Raw genomic sequence first — 26,638 nt, forward strand, 5'->3', positions numbered from 1 at the left:
TTGACAGAGAGAGAAAAAGAGCATAAGCAGGAGGTGGAGAGGGCCACAGGGAGAAGGAGAAGCTGGCTCCCTGCCGAGCAAGGAACCCTATGCCAGGCCCCTGGGATCATGACCTGAGCCCAGGACAGACTCTTACCTGACTGAACCACCCAGGCGCCCCCTAGAATCATGATTTAAAGTGAGAAAAACCCAACACCGGGTTTACATGCTTTCTCAGCCATGCTCAGTTGTGTGACCGCAGAGGCTCAGTTGGCACACCTCAAAATGTAAATCAGCTCACATCACCCTGTGAAAATATTTTAGTAGCTTCCCATGGCACTTAGCATGAAATCCAAGGGGAACCTGGGTGGCTCAGTCGGTTAAGGTTAACCGTCTGCCTTCCACTCAGGTCATGATCCAGGATCCCTGCTCCCAGAGAAGTCTGTTTCTCCCTCTCCTTCTCCCCTGCCCTCCCTCTGTCCTCACCCCCCCGCCACCCCAGCTACTGTGCTCTCTCTCAAATAAATAAATAAAAATCTTTTAAAAAAAAAAAAAAGAAGAAGGAAAGAAAAGAAAAGAAATCCAAACTTGCTGGGCCTGTAGGGCTCCACTGACTTTCTAACTGAATCTCACAGATTCCAACCTCGCGGCCTTCTTGCTGTCCCTGGAACAGGTCAAGTGTGTTCGGATTAGCCTTTGTGCTAGCTGTTCTCTCTGCTCCAGTTCTCCTTTGCCCTTTCTTTGTCGACTCCTCATTATCACCCAGATTTTATCCTAAGTGTTACCTCTCAGAATAACCTTCTCCTATCACCGGATCAAAAGTAGCCCCGCACTCACTCCCTCTCTTATCAACATGTTTTAATTCTCAAGGCATTTTTACTCGCTGAGTACTGTGCTGTGGCACCTTGAACAGTGAGTGCCTGGCACATATTAGATGCTCAGTAAATATTTCTTGAACAAGTGAGTTTGGATGAAGGAAGGAAGGAATGACCACATACAATAAATTGCTAGAAGAGAAAAATAACAAGTCTCAGAATGAAAATATTTCCAAAACGTCAACTTGTTCATTTTCTCTCTGTTTCCACTTAAATTAAGGAAAAGCATAAAAGTCACAGCTGAAATAGCAAATACAGCCAACACCCCATCTTGAGTTGGTCGCTGGCAGGGCAGAAGTTCAGAAAAAAATCCTTTCAAATTACATTATTGCTGAAATCTTTTCTGACCTCTCAGCTGAGTCACTGTTTATTTTATAAGAAACCTAATAACCTTGGAAGAATATTTGTTTTCTCAGCCTTGCAGAAATGGAAGTAAAAGAACTGGACGCCAAATAGGAGAAAGGAAAAAAAAAATTTTTTTTAAGATTTTATTTATTTATTTGACAGAGATCACAAGTAGGCAGAGAGGCAGACAAAGAGAGAGGAGGGGAAGCAGGCTCCCCGCTGAGCAAAGAGCCCGATTCGGGGCTTGATCCCAGGACCCCGAGATCATGACCAGAGATGAAGGCAGAGGCTTAATGCACTGAGCCACCCAGACGCCCCATAAAAATATGGAATGAGAAAGGAAAATGTTAAGCAACACTGTAATATCACCTTTGAAGTTATTTTCACATTAGAAATCATTTCCTTTCTTCCTTCTTAGGGAGTCGTTGGACTATACATGTCAGGACCCTCTCTTTCCCTGGTGACAAAATTGGACTCATTTTCTTCATTAACTCCTAAATTTGTGAAGACTCCCTTAGCACAGTCTCCGAGCTCACTTCAGCTCCCGCCTGCCAGCGAGCTCCCTGGGCTTCCAGCCCACCTGAGTGCACTGAGCTGATTGCATAACTTCTCAATACCATCACGGATTTTATCTTCCTTTTATTTTTGTCTCTGACATTTTCCTGCTGGGAACCGGCTTTAACATACATACTCCATACTTACTTTAGACAGCTGACAAAATTCAGGCTACTTACATTTCCAAGTTAAAAGAAAAAAAAGCCACCTGGGTGGCTCAGTCAGTTAAGCGTCTGCCTTTGGCTCAGGTTATGATCTCAGTGTCCTGGGATCAAGCCTCAGCAGGGACACTGCTTCTCCTTCTCTCCCTGCCCTTCCACCTACTTATGCTTTCTCTCTCTCTCAAATAAAAAAATAAAATCTAAAAAAAATTTATTCTATAGTACTACAGAAATAGGAGTCAGCCAAGGTTTCTGAGAGCAACGGTTTCCTCTCTGCTCCACAACTCACACCCTGGTAGATGCCTTCACTGCCGCTGGGAATTTTACCTGCAGGATTACTCTGTGCCCCCCACCCTTTATAATTCTCTGTATCAGACCTCGTATCTACTCTTGTTCTTCAACACCCAGCACCCGTGTGGTACATCTAGGGTGACCAGGATTTTGGCTTTCCGATTTCCCTTACTTTGCAATTTATCACTGAAGGTTTGGATTTAAATTTGAGTAACCGCATGACTCAAAAGTCACAGAAATGTGAATCTTTCAAAAACATTTCATAACTCAGAGTTTTACTAATTTAGACAGAGTCCTTCCCCACCCCGTTTCTGAATAAGTTTTGCTGAGTTTTTAGGTAGCCAAATGATAGGTTGCTAAGGAATGTCTTATTCTGGGGGTCTACTAGATAGAAAGATTGGCTTTTCTCAAGTTTTGTCCTCATATTTTTATTTGGTTGGCAATTTGATACATTCCAACAGCCCCATATGAAAAATAGACCTGAAAGTTTCTTAACCTTAATTCCAAATTATTTATTCATTCCGGTTTCGAGTTAGACTTTTTTTTAAAAAGAATGCAATAGGGAGTGATAATAGAGTAAGTAGGTCCTTCGTTTTGTTCAGCTCATTCATAATTGCTTTCTCTCCAGCTCAACTTTGCAATTAGTGTTGTTCACAAGAATTTTAGCAAACCTTTATTTTTAAAGAAATTTCACTCCCTCAGCTAATAAACAGGTAGTTAAAAAGTGCATATGCTCAAGATGGACCTACCATAAGGCCAATGACACTTCAACCCCAGGGCCCCTCACTTCACAGCCTCTTCTAAGACACACACAGTCACACCTAATTTTGCATTCATAATTTGTATTTTTTTTTTCTTCAACAAGGCCCTGAAAAGCTTAGGCTGCACAAAATGTGGGTCTGCCCCGGATTTCATACACACTTCTTTCTACACACTGATATGTCCAGGACCAGTTTCCAATGCACACTGGTCTTTTCTTCCTTCCCCTTGTGTGTCCTATAGGAACCCACAGACAGTACGCACAAACTGAACTCAGTGTGCTACGGGAGCCCCCACCAGACTCCAGCCTCCCAAGCCTGCTCTTCCTCCTTCTTGTCTTACTTTGGTGGATGTCCCCATTGTATATGGGGTTAGTTCTCTATTCTTGAGAAAGATCCTGATTTTCTCTTTTCCCTCAACTGTCTTTTCCAATCCAGCTCCAAGTCATCTAATTTCATTTGTGCACGTCATCCAGCCCCGTAGTTTTCTACCCCATTTCTTCACAAGACTCCCATTGGTCTCCCTCACTCAGCAGCCCCCCTTCCAATCTCTATATTTTGCCAGAGTCCTCCGTAAAAAATCAGGTAACTTTTATCCCCTGCCCTGCTGTTTTAAATATAACCCCACTGCCTTCAGCATAAATTCAAACTCTTTACCAAGACAGACGAGACCCTTCCTGACTGCTCTCTGCCATGTGCTCTGGACTCATCTCTCGATCCCCAACCCAGAACTTGTCCTCTTCAGACCCCACCAGTGAGCACACTGGCCTCTGAGTGTGATTCTCCTCTGACTCCCACATACTCCTCTTTGCCCAGATCACTCCTTCAGGATTCTGCTTCGGTATTCTCTCCCTCAGGAAGACGTTATAAATGACATCCTCTAATATATGTGATTTTCCTTCGTGCTTGCCAACAATGGGAAATATTTGTGATACTCTGTATTTTCTTGTCTGCCTCCTCGACAGAAGCAGCTGGGGACTCCTTGTCTCCTATGTCCTCAGTTCTTTCTTAGTACAGTGTTGGGTGCCTAAAAGATGATCATAAAAGAGTTGGTCAAACAATATCTGAAGTGGAGGGGAAGGGAGAGATGTGGAAAAGCCAGACTGTCTCACTTAATCTGCTCACATGCCTCTTCCTCCTCCCGTTGCACAGGCTGTATTAGACTGTAGATTAACTCATATCCTGAGACCGGATCAAAACGTGTTGTGCTTTTACACCATTATCCATGATGGAATTCCAACCACCCCCCCAATAAGGAATTTAGCACTGGCCTTGTTTACAAGTTATCAAATTGGTCAGTGGATACTTTTTGATCATCTGCTAGGAATCAGTATTATACTAGGCACTGCAGAGAGAGGTTTCATAGGAAGGATAATGAGCAGAAACCATTCCTGGAAATCAATATGTTAAAACTTCGTTAAGGAGGTGAAACCAACAGGGTCTTAGCTAAGGCAGTAGAGAAGAAAATGGAAGGAGAAAATATTAAAAATCCAGGAGAAATAAATATGCTCCAGGGCTAAGTTTATGCAGGACTTCAACAACGAGGATTTGCATTGTCTTTTAAGGCATAAGGATGTCGGGTTAAATCGTCAGTGATATAGAGAATGTCGTAATAGAAGGAGAGATAAAGAGATAAGTGTGTGTGAGGTAAATTCCTGGAAAAAAAATTGTTTCACAGGAGCGAAAAGAGAATTTCAAGAAAGAGTAGGGGTAGTAAATTAATGTGGTTTAAAAAAAAATTCTGTTTTCTTTATCCCATCAAAACCTTAAGTCAATTTCTACACCCCTTCATTCTGGGCAGGTCTCAGGACTTGTAGGGTGTTGGAAAATAATTGGAGTACTGCAGTGTGACTTCTAGAATGTACACTTCACAGGCCTTACAGCTCCTGCTTCCACCGCCTTGGAACGTTGCCCAGAACCTGCCATGTGAGGAAGCCATATCAGCCTTCTGGGGGGTGAGACCCTGTGGAGGACAACAGAACCACTCCAGTGAGTCAGCACCCACTCTCATCCACGTTGGTGAGGCTCTCTTACACCATCCAGACTGATTGGCCCTCCTGCCATGTCGACCCATGAGGACACCCAGGAGGAAAACGAACAGGAGCCCTGCCCAGGCAAACCAAAGCATCCTGGGAAATGGGAGTAGTATATTTTAAGTCATGACATGTGGGGATGGTGTGCTACACTTCAACAGACAGCTGATGGGAAATGCAGATAGAACAGAATGAGAAATGAAGACTGGCCAGTAGGTTTGGAAGTTTTCAGTGTCCTGGCATCTTAGTCCTGGAAAAGGCCTAGAATCTAAATCAAGTCCCCAAATGGATGCATAAGAACTGAGGTTCTCAGTTATTTGAATTGTGTATCAGTAATTCATAGTCTTGTTCCGATTCTGTGCTCCCCAAGAAACTCAGTTGGCTTCAACTTGCATAGAGCCAGGCAATGTGCTGATCAGGCCAAGGGTCTAGCCAGCCTTCTGACAATTAGATTTCCCTGTAAATGAATAACTTTCATTTTCATTGTATTTTTTTTTAAAAGGGCTTTATCTATATTAAAAATTAACTCTACAATTTGATATTTAACTCACAGCTTGAATTAAGAGAGGTCTTTCTGCCTGCTAAACTGAAATATTTTAAAAATGCAAATCACGTCTAAGTGCATAAAATACAAAGCAGAAGTTTTCCAAATCCTACTCTGAATAAATATGTCCATGTAGAGTGACCATGAAAACACCTCGCAGGTTCATTCTTCCATCAGATTCCAATAGCAATCATTTCTGTCGGGCCCACTGAGAGTGTTTTTAGAAGAAATTTCCAAACTGTAAATAAATAGCACCCTCCCATTAAAACCCAAGAACAAGTATCCCTACGTTGTCGAGTGTAATGATTTATTGCTAGGAAGAAGAACAAGTTCCACTTCATTCCAGGCCACTGAGCATCCCCTCCTTCCCTGCAGTTCAACACTTAGAGATCTGAGTTTTGTTACTCAAAAGGAGAGAGTTTTCTACAGCCCACGCCTAAATTAAGCTGCTTAAACAATCTCTCTCTGTGAGAGGTATTAACCATCTTCCAGCTGTCATCCGCAGGAGAAACTCTTCAGCTTTCTGAAATTCATCTTGATTGTGCTGTATTTGGAATAAATGCAGTCATTTGAACCCGGGGGTGTTCCTGGTCATCTCAGCCTTCACAGGTGGTTAGGGCTTCAAGATGACCTACACGTTTGAGAGCGGAAGGAGGCCCATGGTTCTAGCATGAGGTGTGGGGGGATAGGGGGGCATGACATTCCAAGATTTACCTGAAATCCCAAACAAAAAAATCCCCTCCTTCGTGGGGGACCTAGGGAGATGAGAAGAGGTTCTTCTGGCATTACTGAAAAGAACTTCGAAAGGTTCACCTGCTAGAAAGCACTGGTTATTCTAATTCCTTAGCTTAGTCACCCAGATTCATCACATGGCACAAAAACTGAAATTGTGGGGGCGCCTGGGTGGCTCAGTTGGTTAAAGCCTCTGCCTTTGGCTCAGGTCGTGATCTCAGGGTCCTGGGATCGAGCCCCACATCGGGCTCTCTGCTCAACAGGGAGCCTGTTTCCTCCCCTCTCTCTCTCTCTCTCTCTGCCTGCCTCTCTGCCTCCTTGTGATCTCTGTCAAGTAAATAAATAAAATCTTAAAAAAAAAAAAAACTGAAATTGTGCTTTAAGATATGATTTCAGGCCAAAGGGAATATCCTGAAATAATTTGAGATGTTGGATCATCATTTGGTTGTATATAAAAGCTTCTTTTTTTTTTTTTTTTTTTTTTTTTTACTGGAGCGCTGTTCAGAGAGCATGAACGTAATACTTACGCTTTTGCCAGCTCCACTGATATTTGTTCCAAAGAGCGTCCCTTTGTCTCGGGTATAAACACAACGACAAAAGCCAGGCATGCGAGGCTCATGATTGCGTATATAAAGCAAACCCACGGCAAGCCAATGAGATCTACAAGGGACAAGAGAGACTGATTAAAAATGTGCTTTGCCTTGCTTTGACCCCATTTTGTGGACAAGCTGCTTCTTGGGGTATAAATAAAAACATGTGTATTTTCAAACATGCTGGTAGTATCCTGGGAGGTAGCAAGTTGAAAATATAGCCAATCTCTGTAAGTTTCCTTTATACAGACTACCCCAGCTTTCTCTCTTACAGCCTTGTGACTATCCCACTTTAAACCCAACGCCATCTTCTTCGTGAGCATGCCTTTCTTTTTTTGAAATGGTAATATGCCTGCTCATTGCAAACAAATAAAATAAAATAAAATAAAATAAAATAAAAATAAAAATAACCTCAAATGACACAGAAACATCGAAAGCAGAAGGTCAAATATCTCCTCTGGCTCCTTACCCTCACATGTCCCTCTCTCAGGAGAAACGACTGTGGCAATTGGGTTTCTATGCGGTGGACATTTTTAAAGACACTGATACAGATGCACTTTTCTTGAAATGAGTTCACCCTTCTTTACCCTTATTATTCAAATAAATCATTTCATGTTGGCAGTATTTCCTCTTAGTAGCTGGCAGTGTATTTTAATGCCTCCTCCTGGATTCAGAGGAAGAAGTGTGAACAGTTCTAAGGAAAGGCACTCACTTGCTAAGAGTCATCTGCAAGCAGTCACACCCTCAGGTGCTGCCCTATCTGGCCTGACAGCCTAGAGTGGCCTCTGACCGCTGCTACAGTCCCTTAGCGGTTCCTGACCCTGGTCAAGTCACATGAAATGGCGAGAAGTAACCCCCCGCCCCCATGCACCCAGGAGCCTGCCATGTGCATCGTGCCCCACCCCGGGGGCTCAGGAGCAGGAAGCCCAGCCTGGGGGAGCAGCGGGGAAGAAGCCGGGTCTTTACAAACACAGGCTCTGACTGACCACAGCCAGAAACAGGGCAAACAGCCCTTCACAGCTTCACCCACCGGTCCCCCCTGGAGGCCAGGAGAACTGACCGAGCAGGTCTGTAGTGAGGCGGCACGGCAGATACAGCCTGGAAATACCGAAGCATATTAGCCACCTGTCCGTCAGTTGTGCTGAGGTGAGGCTAAGCGGGAAGAAGGGACTGCAGGACAGCTCTTAGGGTGGTTTTGATGAAAGCCCCGTCCCTCTGTGCTTCTCTTGCCGCGGGCATCAGTTTTTGCCCCAGTGAGTGCTTAATAAAGTGCTTGTAGAAAGGGTCCTCCTTTCCTCTCTAGAACACGAAACCAGGATACAGACAGAGAAAAAACCCAAACAAAACAAAAGTTCCCCTCATCAAACCTGCCCTCTGTTCCATTTGAGTACTTTGGGTAACAAGGAGCTTACCCCTTTGGAAGTTCTCACTGCATGGTGGGCGGACCCCGCCTCTTACAAAGGTCCTCCTCCCTGATTCAGAAGCCCAAGTCTCCCCTTCAGGAGCTTTAGCTCAGAGGTTCTGCTTTGCACTTGGGTCTGCTCTCCATCCCTTCTTCATGACAGCAGGACAGCCCACAGCGATGCAGATACCTGCCTGCCCCCCTCCCTTCCCTGAGCCCCTTCTCGCCCCAGCCAAACACCCTGAACTCTTGCAACCGCCCGCACAGACCACAGGTCCACACCCATTCAGGTGCACCCCCACCCCCCATGGTGGACACACGGCAACACTCTGAAATTTCTAGGCAATCCTCTTAGGATAGTTTACTCAGAGCTGAGCGCAATGCAGCTGCATCCTGACCACTGCCCAGTGGGTCGGTTTCCCCAGAACACACTGCTTTTATTGATGCGGCTGAAGTTACCCTGAAAAGGCTGGTGTCCAAGGGCTTGCTGCCAAGCAGAAGCCTTATGTCTTCTACTGGGATAATTGATTTTCTGAAAGTTAAGTACAGGTTTCCCTGCTCTAGGCAAGTTTGCGTTACGCCGCTCTGCTTTTCTCAAAGATCCACATTAGTATCTGTTTTTGCTAACTGAGAGAAATCCCAAGAGGATTTTCGCTCTCCGGAAGTGGTAGTTGCTCCTCTGCATCACAGCCTCTTGGCTTCTGAAAAGTTTCCTAGGGACGCTCTAGTTTCAGACAGTGAGAGAAACCTGTACCGAATTTCAAGCTTAGTCTAGTGAAATGTCATCTACAGGTTCATTCCAGGATTTTTAAGTGAACGTGTTTTCCGAAAATTTGCTCTAAATGCAGAAGTGCTTCTCAATGTGCATTAACTCTCCTGTAGGTCAGCTATCCTTCCGGGGGATTTGTGTCCTCTTTTTCCACCCCTGATCATTTCCATTCTTTCTTCTATTTTTTAATTAAAAAAAATTTTTAAGCATAGTTGACACACAATGTTATGTTGGCTTCAGGTGTGTACAGCATAGTGATTTGTCAGGTTTATACATTATGCTGTGCTCCCTCCATTTTTTTCTCTTATATTTCTCTTTTTCCATGTCAAAGAGCAGATAAAGGTGTGTGTGTGTGTGTGTGTGTGTGTGAGAGAGAGAGAGAGAGAGAGAGAGAAGGTGAAAGGCACAGGTCTATGCATGTGATCTCAGTAAGATCGGTGTGGTTGGTGCTAATAACCAATTCCTTCATTTCCTTTAATCTGGGTCTATTTCTAAAAATGTGGGACATAAACATTTGAAATTTTATGTAAGAACCCAAACCATACTTAATAACTCCGAAAGTTTATTTCCCAAAGTAAGTGTACTAAAAAAAAAAAGAGTGGTTGATAAGATTCAGAAGTACTATACCTTTTTGAGTATATATCCACTTTTCCAAGTTTATATATTATATGTATTATTTAATATTCATATCATATGCATATATGAAGGAAAGAGGAAAGAAAGGAAAGAGCTCATCAGTCAATTTTGGAGGCTGCTGGGGAACTACCTCATTATTTGGAAAACTAGAAAATAAAGAGAAAGTTTCAAGCAATTTTCTTGCCTTTTTTCCTTGATTCACACTTCAAGGTCAGGCAAATAACTAAGGAGAAGAACTTCTCCTTAGAGAAGTAGCTATGATCAAAATTTAAAAGGAATGATGGAATAAAAATAACGGATCTGGGCAATGATCCTCATGGAAGCCTACATGACAAAGTGGGAGACAGAGAGGTTGTGTCCCTATGGCAGGATGCACGCCATCATCTGTGAAGGAGTTTACGAATAAGCAAGTGAGAAAATCTTAATCTGTTCAAGCCGCTAGATCTAGATAGTAGTTCACTGGAAACACAAAGGACAGAAGGTCATGTGATAGGATTATAATCAGCAAAACCCAGGATGGGAAAAACTCTATGATACAGATAACTCTGTTTCTTCATTAAAAACATAAAGATGGGGAAGAAGAGGGAGAAATGAAGACGAAACCTACAAATCATAAGAAACAATCAATTGTAAGTTACATTGTTGGATCCTGATTCAAGCAAAGTATAAAAAAATAATTATCAGACAATTGGAAGAATGGGAAGACAGATTAGATATTTGATACCAAGGGATGACTATTAATATTTTGGGTCTTGATCATGATATGACAGGTAGAGTTTTTAAATGTCTTATCTTTCAGATGTCCGTGTGGAAATTTTATAGACAAAATCATGTTTGGGATGACATCATATTCAAGATGTGACTCAAAATAATTTGGGGAAAGAACAGGTGTGGTTAAAAATGAATTAAGAGTCATAACTTTAAACTGGGTGGTCGGTGCATCAGGTACCTTCTTTTACTTTGGAATGTTCTGAATTCGTCCACAGTAAAATGATCTTTAGGTGAGTCTGCTTCCCTCATATTTGTCCTAGGAGCACAAAAGGTGTTAGAGGAAAACAACAAGTCCTTACCGGTCAGAGTCAAAAATGTCAGAGAGATGAGAAGATTGATGCCCCAGTTCATGCTAGAAGTTAAAGCCATGGCTCGTCCTCTAATTCCACCGGGAAAAATCTCGCTCAGGAGCAGCCAGGGCACTAGAAGAAAGGGAAGAGTGGGTGTGGGGCAGCAAAATGATCAAAAACCCGTTGAAACTGAGGGCCAGCCCTCTGCCCTCTGCCCTCTGCCCCAGGCCTTCGTGGTTTGTGGCTGGAGAGCCGGGCTGGGTCCTTCCTCGGCAGGAGGGGAGAGGGAATGTGCTTCCTTCTCATCTCCAGCCCAGTGAGAAAGGATTCGGGAGGAACACTGACAGAGCTTGACAATAATCCTGGAAGGAGGGGTGTGGGACACGGGTCTGAGAATGCAAGTGGTGAGGGTGGTGGCTGGGTCACCCGCTGGGGAGCAGCGAGAGAGGCAGCATTGGACCTCTGCCCTGCTAAGAGCCCACACCAGACCAGAGCTCTCCCTGCCGTGTGTCCCCGCCCTTCCCATGGAGAAGTCCAACATCACAGTTAATGAGTGGGTAGGAGATGGAGCCAGGAAGGCAGGGGAAAGGAGGCCCACTGCTCTCTCTTCTCTCACTCGATCTTCCTGATGGGGGTCAAGCTGAGTGGACTGTAGCTCTGAATTAAACAGAGCTCCAAAACTCGATTATGATACTTGATGGAATGTTTGAATTTCTGAAAGGAGACTTGTTGGCACCAAAACTGATCAGAGCACTTCTCATTATCCAAGAGTGACAGGGAACATTACAGGACTTGCCCGATGGGATCTGAACTCACTTATCTTCTGCTTCCAGCCCATCAAGCCCAACGCACCCTAATAAAATAGCTACACATCCTTACAAGGGGTAGAGTGTTTTATGAACCTTACCTCCAGTGATCCTCCCCAAATCTTACAAGTCAGGAACTATTACTATGTCTCTTTAGAGGAGAAGAAACTCAGGCTTCAAGAGTTAATCATTTGCCAAAGTCAACGGATCTCGGAAGTGGCTGAGGAGGCACTGAGTCCTGGCACTCAGTCCCTGAAACTCATGCTTTTTAATCATGGTGCTCTCTTGGTGGTAGCTCAATAAATATTTGTTAATGAATAAGTAAATGCAGAACATAAGCATTTGGTTCTGCAGAAAGGACGGGCGTAGGAACTGCCCCAGCCCTGGTTCACTGCTGGTGAAGTCACCTTGTGCTGGAAAGCCAGCAGTTAAATACAGACCAGCTGCAGCGTCTTAGCCCACTGGAGTCAGTGGGGGAGGGCCCCCCCAATGCCAGCCACCACTCATGTGGCCTTTGTGGGTATGGGGCCGTCAGATGTGCCTCAAATTTAACAACTCATCTCCCCTGACAAGACCAGGCTCCAGACAGAAAACATCTGCTCATACTAAATTTGCTCTTTTAAAGTAAGAAAAATAAGTTGAATTATAGCAGAGAGCTGAATAAACATTTTTTCTAGATTATCTTTTTCCAAGTGAATCCACCATAGGGTTATCATTAGGGCACGGAAGATAATTGTAACAAAAGGAACGTGTTTATTACTATTCTAATTGACAGGGAATTCAAAATGAAAATTCTGTATCACTCCGCTCCACTTCCTACCACCCAAACCATACTAGGTTCTTGCAGATTATATCCTTGGTAGGATCACTTTGCTCTTAATGAGACCCATGCAGTGCTCAGGTAAACTTGTCTTTGAGTTTTGTGAAACAGGGTATCTGGCTCTGTCTGAGTAGAATGACAGCCGTATAGTTCCATTGAAGCCTTTGTAATGACCTGCTATTGGACAAACGCAAGATAAAATTATATAAATCCAATGCTTTTGAAGTTAAATAGTCTATGTCACTGACCAGTGCCCTGTGCCCCTGTCTGCCATTGGTATCTGTCACAGTGTTGTGGGGAATCCCTCACCACCTTTTGCTCTAGCAGCCATGAGGAGGAGGTGTGGGAAGTGTCACTCTTTCTTTTCTAGATGAGTTCACAGAGGTTTTCTTAACCTACTTCCATTCCCACTTCATTAGCTCCAAAACCCCTTCCTCCCTTCCCCACCTTTCACCGTGACCACCTTTTGGAATTACTTGGTGGGATCTTGGAAAATCATTGCTGGGGTCATGAGACCCATGTTGGCACCAGATGAGAATGCACTGATCTTGCCATCACAGAAAGTGGTGGAGCTCACCCACAAGAAGATGGGACTGTATCACCAATCTCGAGTTACAAGCACTCAGTCTGAACTGTCAAAGGCTTGCCTAAAAGGACCCAAAGTCTACACTCAAAGCCCGTCCTAGGCATGCATTCAACTTGGCACCTGAACCAGTGAGCCACGAGCTGAACGTTGAAAGAGACACTTCCCTCCATCTTTGATGAGACATTGTCAGGCAAACCTTGCACCTGACGTTTCTAAAAATAATACATCATTGCTGAAAGCTTCTACTTGTTTCTTGATCTAATAGAAAGAATTCAAGAATTGATGTTTTGGTTTATCTAATATTGACAAACTGGGTGTTGTAGCAGTTGACAAGGGTTTTGACAGGGATGGTCCAAGTTCCCAAAAAGGAGTCCATCAAGTCAAAAATAAGGAGAATATTATTTTAACGATGATTTCAGCAGCCCCAAATCGCAGATCGTCAAATCCAGAAAGTGAAATAAAGTTCTGAAATGGCCCCTGCAATAAGGTAAAACTGACTGAAAGGAGTCTTCCCAGGGCTGTCTTAGGAGCAAGATGATGCCAGAATCTGACAGGCGTCCATGGTCCCTGGAAAGGTGCTGGGAATGTCCAATGTAGAAAAAATGCAGCAGCTCTCTTTCAACTCCTAAGTCAAGAGCACAGAGATGGAAACCATCACATGGAGATTTCATGTGTTGACATTTGCAGGGACAAGTGGAAGACTTCTGGAAATTACTGCTGGTTTTTCCAATGAGATGGTCTCGTTTCTCCCCCAGAGAAAATCAACCTATCCACCACCACGGTGAAGAAGTGGTGGCTCTCTCTGGGTGTCCTCGTTCTCTGCTGCCCTGATGACAGACCCACAGGGGATGCTTGTGTTATTTATTTGTAAGGAATCCATGGAGTATTCAGAGACCCAGTGACCTCTTCTCCAGGGAGGGCCACCACAACTGTGTAGCTGGCCCTGGAACAATCCCCCTTCACCTCCATCCTTCCACCTTTGACCTTGGCACTCCAGGATGAGCTCAATAGCATGCGCTTCTGTAAATGTCAGAGTCTGCACATGTCTTTAAGGCCTCCCCTGTGCTGCAAGGATAGAGGAAATTTTGGACTTGCCAGGACACAAGTTGCCCACAGGTATTGGCACTTTCCTTCACATGGTATTAAATCACCAGGGCTGCCCGTCAGAACTTGCCTGATCCAGATGAAATCTGCAGACAGCACTTATAGACACACAGAGCATCATGAAAAGATGTGAAGGACAAATATGTTGAGGTGTCTCCATGTGCTGTAGAGAGCATGGCTTTGCTTTAGTAGGGGCAATCCATGCAGAAGACTTCACCTGTCAACAGGTAGGTAACATGCCGCGTTCGTCCTCGGCCCCTTCGTATAAGCCACTGAGGCTGTCACTTTAGCCCTTGTCTTGCCTTGGTTTGAGTCTTCCTTAACCTCCTGGCATGCTAGCTCCAAGTATGAAAGATTCACGGAGGTCTTAAACTCTTGCCGGGGAATTCCTAGCAACTCTGGAGCAGAATTTTCAACAACTTGATTTGAAGAGGAGTCGGTGTTCCCATACTTTGCCAAAGTGAAGCCAAATCCCATGGCTTTTATTGCCTAGGGAAGCGGTACACGGCACACCCAACTCTCTGTCTGCCAAGAGATCCTTTAAATGTGAATATGAAAGGGACATATGCCCATTTCCTTCCAAACAGATGTTTAAATCCTGGCTTCATTAAGTTCTCTAAGTGGCAAAGGGATGCTCTTTAATAAAAGACACTCTACCATGGGCCACCATCTCCAACATAAGTTATGATGCAGTAGCTTTCATTTGTTTTTATTTTTATTTCTCATATTCCCCTTTCTCTCAGTTACTGTGAGTTGGGCTCATGCCCACCCCTTCTAAGGTAAATATTTCATTCAACAATATTGTCTTGTATTACTTAAATAAGCCAAGAAAAACAATAAAATAAAGCCTCAATCTTTCCCAGTCTTTCTATCTTAATGACTTCTAGTCAACACTAACTGAAATGATTTTTTGAAAACATTTTAGGGAAAATTGAACTCAATGGAATAACTCTCAATTTTTAAAAATGTCAGAATTGATCATGAAACTCTTGTGAACAAATACCTGTTGGGAATAAGTAAAAGCTTTTGGTGTTGGTCTTTAAATTTTCTTACTGTGTAGCTTTAAAATAATTTGAAAAACTAAGTACTTTCTCTCATTTATAAGTCAACATCAAACTTTCTTCTCGGGGCGCCTGGGTGGCTCAGTGGGTTAAAGCCTCTGCCTTCGGCTCAGGTCATGATTCCAGGTCCTGGGATCGAGCCCCGCATCGGGCTCTCTGCTCTGCGGCGAGCCTGCTTCCTCCTCTCTCTCTGCCTGCCTCTCTGCCTACTTGTGATCTCTGTCTGTCAAATAAATAAATAAAACCTTAAAAAAAAAAAAAACAACTTTCTTCTCACTGTAAATTTAAATGACAGCAAATAATGCAATTTCTATTTTATTATAAGCTCTAACATATAAAAGAGAGCACTTTTCACTCTTCTAAATATTTCTGGTAGAATTGAAATACAATACCTATCTGATATTCGTCATCATCCATTTAAAAAATACAGGAATAAGGTATTTAAAGTAGATTTTATATTGTTTTTCACTTGAACTCAGTATTTTATCCTTTTTCAATGCATTTTTAAACTCAAAAGTCTTTTGATCACTCCATCATAAGTGCTCTGAAAAAAATTACCATAAACTGAAATTTTAGTTTTTTTTTAATGTTCCGTAAAAACTTTTAGGTAATTTTTCTCAACTATTAACACAATAATTAACACAAAATGGGTCAAAATTATGAAAATATATTATAAATCTTTAGAATTAACTGTGAGATACGAAAAGTGAAATTTATTGAAAGAAACCTCTCTTAACGGACAGGGAGTTTTTTCTTTATTATGTATGTGTGGGTGGAATGTCATTTCTAGAATAGCAGGATATATTTCTACTCTTTAGATGAAATTTATTGTTCTCAAGAATAATGAAAAAAGACAGGGAGTTGAAGAAATTTTATAATACAAGAATCACTCAGTTCTTTGAATTAACAAAAAAAGTTATTTGTGATGATATATCAGCTGATCACTTGGTTAGGTCATCCTTTAATTTTGCTGAAAGCAAATTGTTGGCAATATCTAGGCCTCTGAAAGGATTATTATCTAGTCATTAGAATCATTCTTCAATACCACACCTACACTAATATTTCCAATTATCTTTTTGATTATTGTTCCTGAGGTTTTTATAATTTGGGACATGTATCACAGTAAGTTTTCTAATGGATAATAGGTATGCTTTCTTCCACTTTAAGTGGAAGGACAATTATCACTAAGGACATGAGGAAGAAGAAATTGTAGGAAACAGATTTTTCCTAAAAATCAAGAAACTGATTTTCTTTGACATATCCTTGAGGCAGTACTCTGCAAAATCAACCCCCAGGAGCATGAATATCTGGATTTTCAGACCACTGAACTTGGATTCAAAATGGAAAAAAAAAATGTCTTCCAAGAAATTAACCTTCTCTTATTTAACTGGAATGTCATGCTTCAGGTATGTTATGTTGTGCTTTTTTGATGATTGATGTTTCACTTTAATCAGAAAGGTATTACAATTTTTAATGTTAGAAATGTTCCCTGGAAAAATTCTTAACACTGTGTTCTGGAAAACAATAAAGTTAAAAAGGAATGCTTGTGTTTATTACCATAGTGTTTTAAACCTCTGTCTGTTTCTTTAATGTCTTTACTGTCTGATATTCACAATTCTCAAGGGTACAGGACTGAGAGGAAAATTCAACACTGTTGTTTTATGTGAACAGTTGCCCATGGTAACAGAATTGATGGTGTCATTTCACTGTGTGTTGAGTTGTGCTCAGGATACAAAAATGCAATTTTTAGACTGGTTCTGTTAGGTACTGGCCGGCTCCATCACCTAACTCAAAAGAGGAAAAGAGGACTTAACTAGGTAAGGGCACATATGTCTTTAAGTTTTCCCTTCTTTGCCTGGATACAAACTTAGTGTAAAACTATTCAGACACTAATTTTTATTTACTTCACATTTTTTAATGGTTAACATCAGAGGACCGAATAACTCATCTCTTTAATCAATCAAAATTGACTTTAACTTCATTAATTGGAAAAAAGAAACAATATGGATGGAAATATTGGTGATAACTAAAACCTAAAATTTAAAAGAAAAAATGTGAAAGATCTTAAACTTACACACTTAACTTATCCTTAACACAAACCAGTGTATGAATGTGATTGTTTAATGGCTACAGTTGATACTGAAACTCTCATATTTAAAGCATAATAATTTATGTAGTATGCCTTTTCTCTAAAGGAATGTAATTATCCCATAGGAATGGCAGGGGGAAAAAAGATGATCACAAAAAGTGACTTCAACTGTGATGATTCTGAAAATTAAAGACCCAGATTCTAGGAAAAAATATGGAGAATATCAAAATCTTTTTTGAAACATTGGGTGTACTTCTGGTCTGTAAGCTTCTCTGTTGTAAACCCAGCATATCTTGGAGTAAAGCAGCTAAGTAAACCTCTAAATTAGAACCTGCTGTTTCACATCCCTGGGAATTGTCAAAATCTTTAGCTGTGCAACCATTACACAAACAATTTCTTTTTGAAGAGCTAGAGTTATTTGGGTATAAAATCTAAATTTAAATGTTATGGCAGATGAGTCTTCTGATTCCTACTGATACCCATCCTCCAAAAAGCTGGCTGAACTCCATAAAACTAAACCAAACAAAAAGTTCGATTCTACAGTTTTTGAGCCTTGAAAAAATGCTAGTTTTTTATTTAAAACAGGAAGAGTGGCCTTTTCAGGATGCTTGACTTGCGAGACAATTCTCCATGGCTCTCCTGAAGTTCTGCATGTCTTAGGAAGAAAAACAGGGACTGTTTTGTTCTGGGCTCTTTTTCTAAGGATGTTTGTAGAACAAACTGCCTTGGAAGACAGAGACAGTGTCTCCTCTGGAGCAAAGGCTTGTTTACTATCCAGTAAATTAGTATCTTCTTCCACAGAGGAAATCAGGGTGGCTTAGTGTCTATTATAAAAGATTTGGGTTCCCTGGACTTGGGGCTCCTCTTCTCAAAAATGACCCAGTGTATGTGAAGATGTCATCTGGTTCCCTTCATGTTGCCCTGTGGGTACTGGGGCTTAAGAAGACAGGGCAATGCTGATATTTTGGCCATTGCTCTTCTGGGGGGTAATAAATTGTCTCTGTCTCTGATCAAGAACTCTTCTGTTGTTTTCCAAAATCCATAAAACTATGACAGGATAACTTGTTAGCTTGCATGTGAGCTAAAATATTAGCCAGTTTGCAGTTCTTGAGAGTTTGATTACTTGTGGCTATGGTATGATTTTCCTGCAAAGATCCTTTATTATTGTTATTAACTACAGGGTGCCCATTTACATCTGAGGGATTTTTTTTTTTTAAAGATTTTATTTATTTATTTGACAGAGAGAGATCACAAGTAGACAGAGAGGCAGGCAGAGAGAGAGAGAGAGAGAGAGGGAAGCAGACTCCCTGCCGAGCAGAGAGCCTGATGCGGGATTCGATCCCAGGACCCTGAGATCATGACCTGAGCCGAAGGCAGCGGCTTAACCCACTGAGCCACCCAGGCGCCCCCATCTGAGGGATTTGATGGGCTTGGTAAGCCTGAGATAATCCACTGAAATATTCCTGAAACTCTAATATTAATTAAATAAGAAAAACAAACCCCAAATGTCAGGTTCAGATTTTCACATATTTCTCTTAGGAAAACTGTGAAGGAATGGTCTCAAGTCTTCTTTTGTAAAGAGTCAGGTTCAAATACATCTATTTACTAAACCAAGGTATGAAAAATTAACCCAAGATATTGCTAATCTCAATCTTTGTGTTCAAAGTAAGAGCTGGATTTTGTATTTGGAGAAATAAAATAGAAATCTGGAAATGGATATCTTGTTTAACACTATAAACTTTTTAAAATGACTTTAATTTTAGGAAATTTAAAATACACAAACTTTAGGTCATCAAATACTAGAGATGGCCTTGTGTCCTTAATTGAATAGCTTTATTCAGATACAACTTTTGGTCAAATGTACATGGAGTTCTCCACACCATACATTTATCTCTAATTCCCTATAAATTGACTCAGATATATACTGGGGGATCAGGATATATCAACCACTAGTCAAGAAGCTGAGAGTCCCAGAAACACTTTTTTGACTCATTCAACACATATCTATTGAGCCTCTGTTGTGGGCCAGGCTCTAGGTTGGGCTAGAGGAAACAGCAGTAAAAAAAGGCAGAATTTGGGGAAACCTGGGTGGCTGAGTGAAGACAGAGCCTCTGTCTTCAGCTCAGGTCATGATCCTAGGTCCTGGGATCAAGCCCCGAGTCAGACTTTCTGCTCAGCAGGGAGCCTGCTTCATCCTCTCACTGTCTGCCCGCCTCTCTGCCTACTTGTGAGCTCTGTTTGTAAAAAAAAAAAAAAAAAAAAAAAAAAAAAAGGCAGAGTTTGTGTGCACATAGGACACATAGGACAACTAAACCAGTTGCACCAACTTAGAAGAGTGGACATTGGAGTGTTTCTCAGGCTATATGACACCTTTCATCCTTCCCCAGTGCCTCAGGGCTTTCTGTAAAATCTGTCTGATTTTCTAGGAAGATCTCTTGACTGTAGGCAATCCAGAATTAGCCTATATTTCAAAGCACAAATCTATTCTTTTTAGTCTTGACCCAACTGGAATAGTGTATGGGAAGGAGGTGAGGAAGACCACGGCATCATAATTCAACTTAGGGCCATGGAGCACTTCCTGCGTGTCCTGACATGGCTTAAGCAAAATGCTTGCTGAGGTTGGGGTTGGCATTATCAGAACTATTCATGTCATGTGTAGACTAAAGTCTGACATTTATTAGCATTAATAACTAACTGAATAGAGTCCATACCACACACGAGGCAACGAACTAAGAATGTTTTATAGAGATTGCCTCACTTGTCCCCACAATTACTCTGTGAGGCAGACAGGATTGCCCCACTTTCTAGTAAGGAAACTGAAAACTCGAAAGAGGCATTCACTTGCCCAAAGTTCTACACACTGGAGCTGGGACTCAAGGCCAGGCAGCCAGATGCCAAAGCCTGATCAGAATTCAAGCATTCTGTGTCACAGCCTCAACAGGCTTTCTTACTGTGCCTCTAAACTTTCAAGCTCGTGTCCCCTCAATGCCACCTGACCTGCCATCACCCTTGCTTAAAACTCCCTGCTCCAAGATCTTCACTTTGCTTTCTCCATACAAGCCATGGCCCAATGTCACCACCCTAGAAAGGCCTTCTGTGACCATTCGACTTCTTCCACAGGTGTTCCTTCATTTATCCTTCCATTGTTTCTTTACCACTCTTACTTCCACCTAGATTTGAACATTTTGCCCCTCCTGACACTATATTGTACAGGTATTCATGTTCTTATTTCTTGCCTGTACCTACCAGTAGCTCCATGAGGGCAAGTTGTGGACCTCGCTCACCTGTCCCCGAATTGCCCACCCATCCCTGAATCGCCACATTGAACACTGGGGCCAACAATACACATACGTTGCATACACGAGTGAATGAACAAAACCCCACCACTTCCTCCCTCTCCTGTTGGTCACCCCCACATTGTTTTCTTGCTGGAACTCCTGTCTGTTTGGTAGAAGAGCTCGGGGAGGTGATTTGGTGGTACCTGTCTCTCAGCCTCCAGGGTGAGGTTCTGCTTGAATGAGTGAATACAAAGGTAGTTAAAGGATAACCGTCATGGTCTCATTACTGAAGTTAACATGTGGCGTTGGACAAATTCCTTCCATCTGCTTTCATGAAGAGATACCAGTCATGAGATGGAAGAGGAGGTTGGTTAATTAATTTATGAACATAAGAATGTTTGGATTTTGAAAAGCCCTAATTATTGTGAAAAGAATAACCACACACTTTTTCTATGTCACAGTGGCTAATTTAAGGAGGGCTGGGTTTCTCTACAAATATCACCTCAGATGATAGTAAAAGTAAAAGTAAATAGTAAAAGGAGCTAAGTGACGATCAGGAGCCCCCCAGAAACACAGTGGAGGGTAAGGTTAAGATTTTGAACATATCTTAAAGTGAAAAAGGAAGTATGGAAAGTCAAATAAAGAAAGGTCTCTAATAAAAACAATGGAGTCTATATCTTGATTTCACTTGATGGAGGAGTTTTTGCATTAGTGACTGACAAACGGAGGCAGAGGCTCTTAACTTCTTCAGGTCATGAACCCTTCGGCAAGCTGGCAAAGACTATGGATTCCTTTGAATAACATTTTAAATGCATAAAATAAAATAACGTGAGATTACTTGGTACCAGCCAAATTCATGGCTCCTCCTGGATTTAGATTCTAAGACAACCTTATTATTTTACAGTTAGGGAAACAGAGGACCAGAAAATAAAATGATGTAGGACATATGCTTTAACCTAAAAGTAGAAACACTTTTTATGGCTGGAGAAACTATGTTGTGATCTAATACGATGAAAGAATGTTGTTCTAAGCCAACCCGTATTTAAGAAGGTTTAATAAAAACGGTCTTAGTCTTGCTTTCAATTTTACTTTGGAAAAGCAAGTACTTCTCCCTTTATATTACTGTTTATGCAAAGGATTTGCATCTGTTACAAGCGATAAGCACTCTAAATGAAATACCTGGGCAAAAATCACTTCAGGTTTATAAGTTTTATAATGCATCCAAGATCTGGCATGAAAACCTTGCTTCTAATAAAAACCTTCTTTAAACTCCAGTTTGTGCAGTTTATACCAATCCTCTAGAATACAATTTTGGTGATTGGATTGGAATTCCCAGGATATGTTTTCTTTTACAATAGAAAAACTGCACAAATACAGACAAAAATGACTGACTCTTGGCAAGAAAAACAAGGACAATTACCAGATCCCTTCTAAAAACTCTAGGAGAATCAACAGCCCCAAACTATGGGTGTGAAATAACTGCTTGTTCTCTTTAGAGGGGAAGATTTGGGATTCTGTCTCCGACTCATGCCTCCCTGTCTCACGTGTAAATACCCAGCTCTTTAGTCCTGTTTATTTTACTCAACAAGTGCTTAAATGGCACTTCTTAGGGCCAGTCTTTAAGGACTTTGTTATGAGCTGACTTACTCCTCACAATGTTATGAGATAACCGTGAATTGTAACCACATTTATAAGTGATACAAGATAAGGAACAGAGAAGTTGACTAACTTCCCTAAGGTTGCACAGCTGGCAAGTGGCATTGCTGAGATTCGAGTATGGGAGGTGCTCTGCTTCAAAGTCTATGCTTTCCTCTTTCTAAAAAATTGAAACTATACCTTGTTACTTACATGTAACCCAGCTCAGTCCTTGGAACTGCAGTTATAAGTTGGAGAAACCATGAGATGAAGGGTCATTTCTTTTTCCCATACCCAAGCCTCCTTCAACCATGAGATTCTCCATCTCATTTGCAAAAAAGAACTGTTCTCCATACAGCAGGAAAAAGCAGAGGTACCCAAGACAAACCCAGAGCTACATTTAGATACTCTGAGTCTGAAATTCCCAAAGAACTCCTCACAACTTGACAAAGAAAAGCCCTATTTCTGAGCACAACTGACTTCCCAACATTTTATCTTAGGAGCAAAACTAGAAAGAGATTTTTGGAACTATGGCCAAGTGATGGATTGTTCTGCCGAAAGCTTCATGACAGTGACTGGCAGGGACAGTAGTGTGTGCAGAAACTTCTCATTTCCAGCTGATGTGGCACTCGGCCTGCCCTGGACAGCTTGACCCATGTAAAAACACACTTCAAGATCTTTCTTATTTTTGTATCTCGTTTTTAAACCCCTTCTTCCCCAACTTCCCTCTTAGAAACAGTAATGTATTCCTTAGTGGTTTCAAACAGACTTTCGCAATGCTCACTTAGAGGCAGAGAAGGAAGAACATATGAGATGTCATTTCTTCCATTAAAGAGCTTATTCTAATAACTATATTTGTTTAATAAGCCAAAACAAACATACAGAAGAAATCCATTTCATCATGAAGGACTAAGTCGTGTTATCACACCGGTTGTGACTTCTCCTCCCACCATATGCAACAGCAACCCCAACACACCCGTGCATCAGCTCACAGGACACTCACTACACCCCATGAGATGGAACAAGCATTATTATGCACAATTCATAGACACAAAACAGCTTCAGAGTTGATAGCTAACTTAAAGATCACACAGCCGGTAGGCAGGAAGGCTGGAATTGGAAGAACCCAGCTTTTCTGATTTTAAATTCAGGCTCTTGGTCTCCCAGACCTGAACTATGTTACACTAGAAATACTTCCTAGTTCATACAAATAAAAACCTCTAAGAAACGGGGTGAATTCATAAAGGAGATCAAGACTTCTACTAAATTTTAAAGATAGGAAGGATTTGGGTAGAGTAGAAGGGAATGAGAAGGGCCACCAGGGCCTGTGTCCCTTGACCTTGACTGGGGTGTGGAGCAGTGGAGATAAAGCAGCACAGAGAGCACTGTACATTGGCAGGGGGCGTCCCTCACTTTGCAGTTCTGGCATGAGGCGTCTACATGTACTTCTGTACGAATGGTAGCCCCAGAGCACAAAGCCAATGACTACAAGGTAAATGGTGCCCCCAGAGATGTGCAGGCATGCAGACAGAGCTGAGTAAGATGATGATGGGCCTTGAAAATCACATCATCGGGCGCCTGGGTGGCTCAGTGGGTGAGGCCTCTGCCTTCAGCCCAGGTCATGGTCCCAGCATCCTGGGATCGAGTCCCGTATCGGGCTCTCTGCTCGGCAGGGAGCCTGCTTCCCCCTCTCTCTGCCTGCCTCTCTGCCTACTTGTGATCTCTGTCTATCAAATAAATTAAATAAATAAAAAATTTAAAAAAAAAAAAAGAAAATCACATCATTTTTCTCTCAGAGATGGGTCAGATAGTTGTAGAAAGAGGATGGAATGGGGCTCCAGATGCCTGGGGTTCTAGTCCTAAATCTGTGTCACCTCTTTCTCTTGGACTTCTTTCTTTTCTACAAAAGAAATATGTTGGGCTAGATCATTTCTCACCTTAGTTTCATCTTGAAAGGTATTTGACTTCTCTGATTTGGTAGAAAGTAGGCGGCCCTGGAAGATTCAAGAGCTGTGCTGACATGAGGAACATGGTAACAAAGGTGCTCTCCCATGGCGGATGGGTGGACATGGGAAGGACCTGCAGTGTTTAGAGAACTACAGGAAGGGTCTTCCAGGAATCTAGGCATGAGCTCATATGGGGTAGCCTATGGAAATGGAAAGGAAAAGATATACACAGGAGCCATTTGTGAGGGGAAATGCAAGAACATTTGGTCATTGACTGGATTGAGAAAAGGCCCAGAACACCAGACTGAATGACAGCAAGGGACATTCCCCTGGCATAAGGGAGAAAAGAATTCAACATTTGGGCTTCTCACCTTGGGCTGACAGTAAAGCGTAAAAGTAGAAAAATCCAGTACTCATTAGGAGAAAAGGAACTAGAAGCCATATGACATGATAGAACTGGAGAGATATGTGAGAGTCATCAGCTCAAGGGAGATTATGAACGCCCCTGAGAAAATAAATGTGGAGGCTTTTACAATGCATTAGCAAATGAGTGTTTTTTGGTTTTATAGCTAGAGAAACAAAAGCCAAGAGACATTAATTTAATGACCTCATCTCTTTTCAGAAAGAGATGGAATGGAAGCTAGTCATCCATTTTAACAATTAATGTTTTAATTAAAAGAAATAAATACCTATCACAGCATTTGAAGAGAGAATTCAGGGCCATTGACCTTCTGGAATTTTTTTTTTTTTCCATATTCACAGCTATTCTCTCTGAGTCCAGAGTTTCTTACTTGGGCGGTTCTATACTGTGTCCATTTATCCCAGCTGGAACTACATTTCCCAGAGTTCCCTCCTCTGTGTAGTTTTTGGTGAGGGTTGCTGGGAAGATATATTTGAAAGAAACTTGGAAGGCCAAAGTGACACATCAGCCCCATGCTGGGTCCTAGACATTATGGCAGCTTGTCACATTGCTGTGACATGCTGCCTCTCCTCGCTGGTCTGGGGGAGCAGCCGGTGAACGGGTCCCCTCCTCCAGCCTTTCCTACTACTAGACCAGGCACACAGTCAGGATTCTGTGGAGAAGGACACCGGTTTTTCTGAAAGTGACCAGTGTCCTCAGAGTTGATGTGGTGAGAGACAGATACGGGCTCCAGTCGCTTCTCACAGATTCCAATTTGTCCTGGCTTTGAGTCCAGCTTTTCTTCCCTGCACCCTGCTGACCTGCAGAGACCTCAGGCCATAGCCAGAGGCAGAGGCAACAGGCTTCCACAGGCTTCCACAGGTTTCTTCACCAGTTTCCCTTTGTGACCCTGAGAAACAACCTTCTCCTTTTCCTCTCACCATCCCCTTTGTCTTCCCCTCTCATCTTCCCCAGTGTGAGGCGCAACCCTAGTAGGAAATTCCTTGCCGCCATTCCTCACAGTGGTTCTGCTTCCTTGATGGAATTGCTCACAGTGCCTTATTATCTAGGCCCTTCTATACCCAGCCTCCCTTTCATTGACTGTACTTCTTGCCTTTCGCTTATTCCCAAGGGACCATTAGCCATCAGAAAAGGGTGATGAAATTTTAAAATGCATCTTAGTATTTCTAAGTAGTCATCATGATAGAGAACCAACAGTAAAGCACTGACTACAGGGAGATTTGGGAACACCATCTATAGTCTTCTGGCACTTGATCCTGGAAGCCTCCACAGCCCCCAGAACTACTCAGGTGCTAAATGAGAGATAAACAAACTCCAACCTTAGTTCACCCACTGTTACTTTGGTCTCTGTATGGCTGAGCTTGAATTCTAACCAAATACACATAAAACATTATCTGAATCAAGTTCAGTTATTCAAGTGAGGACACATCAAAAGTTATCATTATCCTCCCTCTCTTATCCTGTATAGCTCAGCCTCATAAACAGACATGCTCGCTTACAGAGCAGATTTTCAGAAAAAGAGAGACTATCTCTTTCTTGCATAAAATGCAGAGTGGCCCAAAACACAGTGGACAGTGATTCACTATTTCCATTCATTCTTATTTCTAATGTATTTTCATGGCAGAGGGAACTAAAAGGAATTAACATTTACTAACAAGACCAACACTGGACTGTCTATTCGTGTCCTCGACGAGGCATTACCACTGAATTTCAGAAGACAGGAGATATTTTCAACTATTTGAGAAAGTTACTTAGCCTCTCTGAGATAGAGTGCCACCATTTATAAAATTTGATGAATACTCTTTCTTCACAGGCTTGTGGTGAAAGTAAAATGAAATGCTCCAAAGTATGAAAAGCCTTCCTCTTATGTATCTGATGTAAGAGGTGTCAATAAATATTAGTCAAATCTAAAGCCCAAATCACATTTTTAAAAAATTAGCATAGAATACTATTTAAAGAATCCTAAAAGGCACATAACAAACAGCCCCCAATACTTTTTTCCAAAATCAAACTAAGTTTCCTGAAAAGGGGAATTCTTGTTCTAATAAAATAATGCATCAAATGATACACTAGTGCTAAGAATTTGCTGCATTTTTTCAAAGTCACCCAAAAACTAAAGGGAGAAGGGTAGTATGGGCTGGGGAAAACTCTGACCATGAAT

At 42.0% G+C, this 26,638-nt stretch overlaps 1 protein-coding gene across 11 annotated transcripts in view; it reads right to left on the minus strand.

Moving 5' to 3' along the window:
• The window catches only part of SLC2A12 (solute carrier family 2 member 12), a 58,110-nt gene that overhangs the window by 8,944 nt on the left and 22,528 nt on the right, over window positions 1-26,638 (minus strand). For 6 of the 11 annotated variants that reach the window (XM_047733003.1, XM_047732994.1, XM_047732995.1 and 3 more), the window contains exons 3-4: window positions 10,741-10,863; window positions 6,801-6,933 (exon numbers count right to left, since the gene is read on the minus strand). In XM_047733003.1, coding sequence (XP_047588959.1) covers window positions 6,801-6,933; window positions 10,741-10,863 — 256 coding nt within the window. The other 5 variants (XM_047733001.1, XM_047732996.1, XM_047733002.1 and 2 more) reach the window with 5 other exon arrangements.

This window comes from Lutra lutra, chromosome 6 (genome assembly GCF_902655055.1).
Source record: "Lutra lutra chromosome 6, mLutLut1.2, whole genome shotgun sequence".
NCBI classification, from domain to species: Eukaryota; Metazoa; Chordata; class Mammalia; order Carnivora; family Mustelidae; genus Lutra; species Lutra lutra.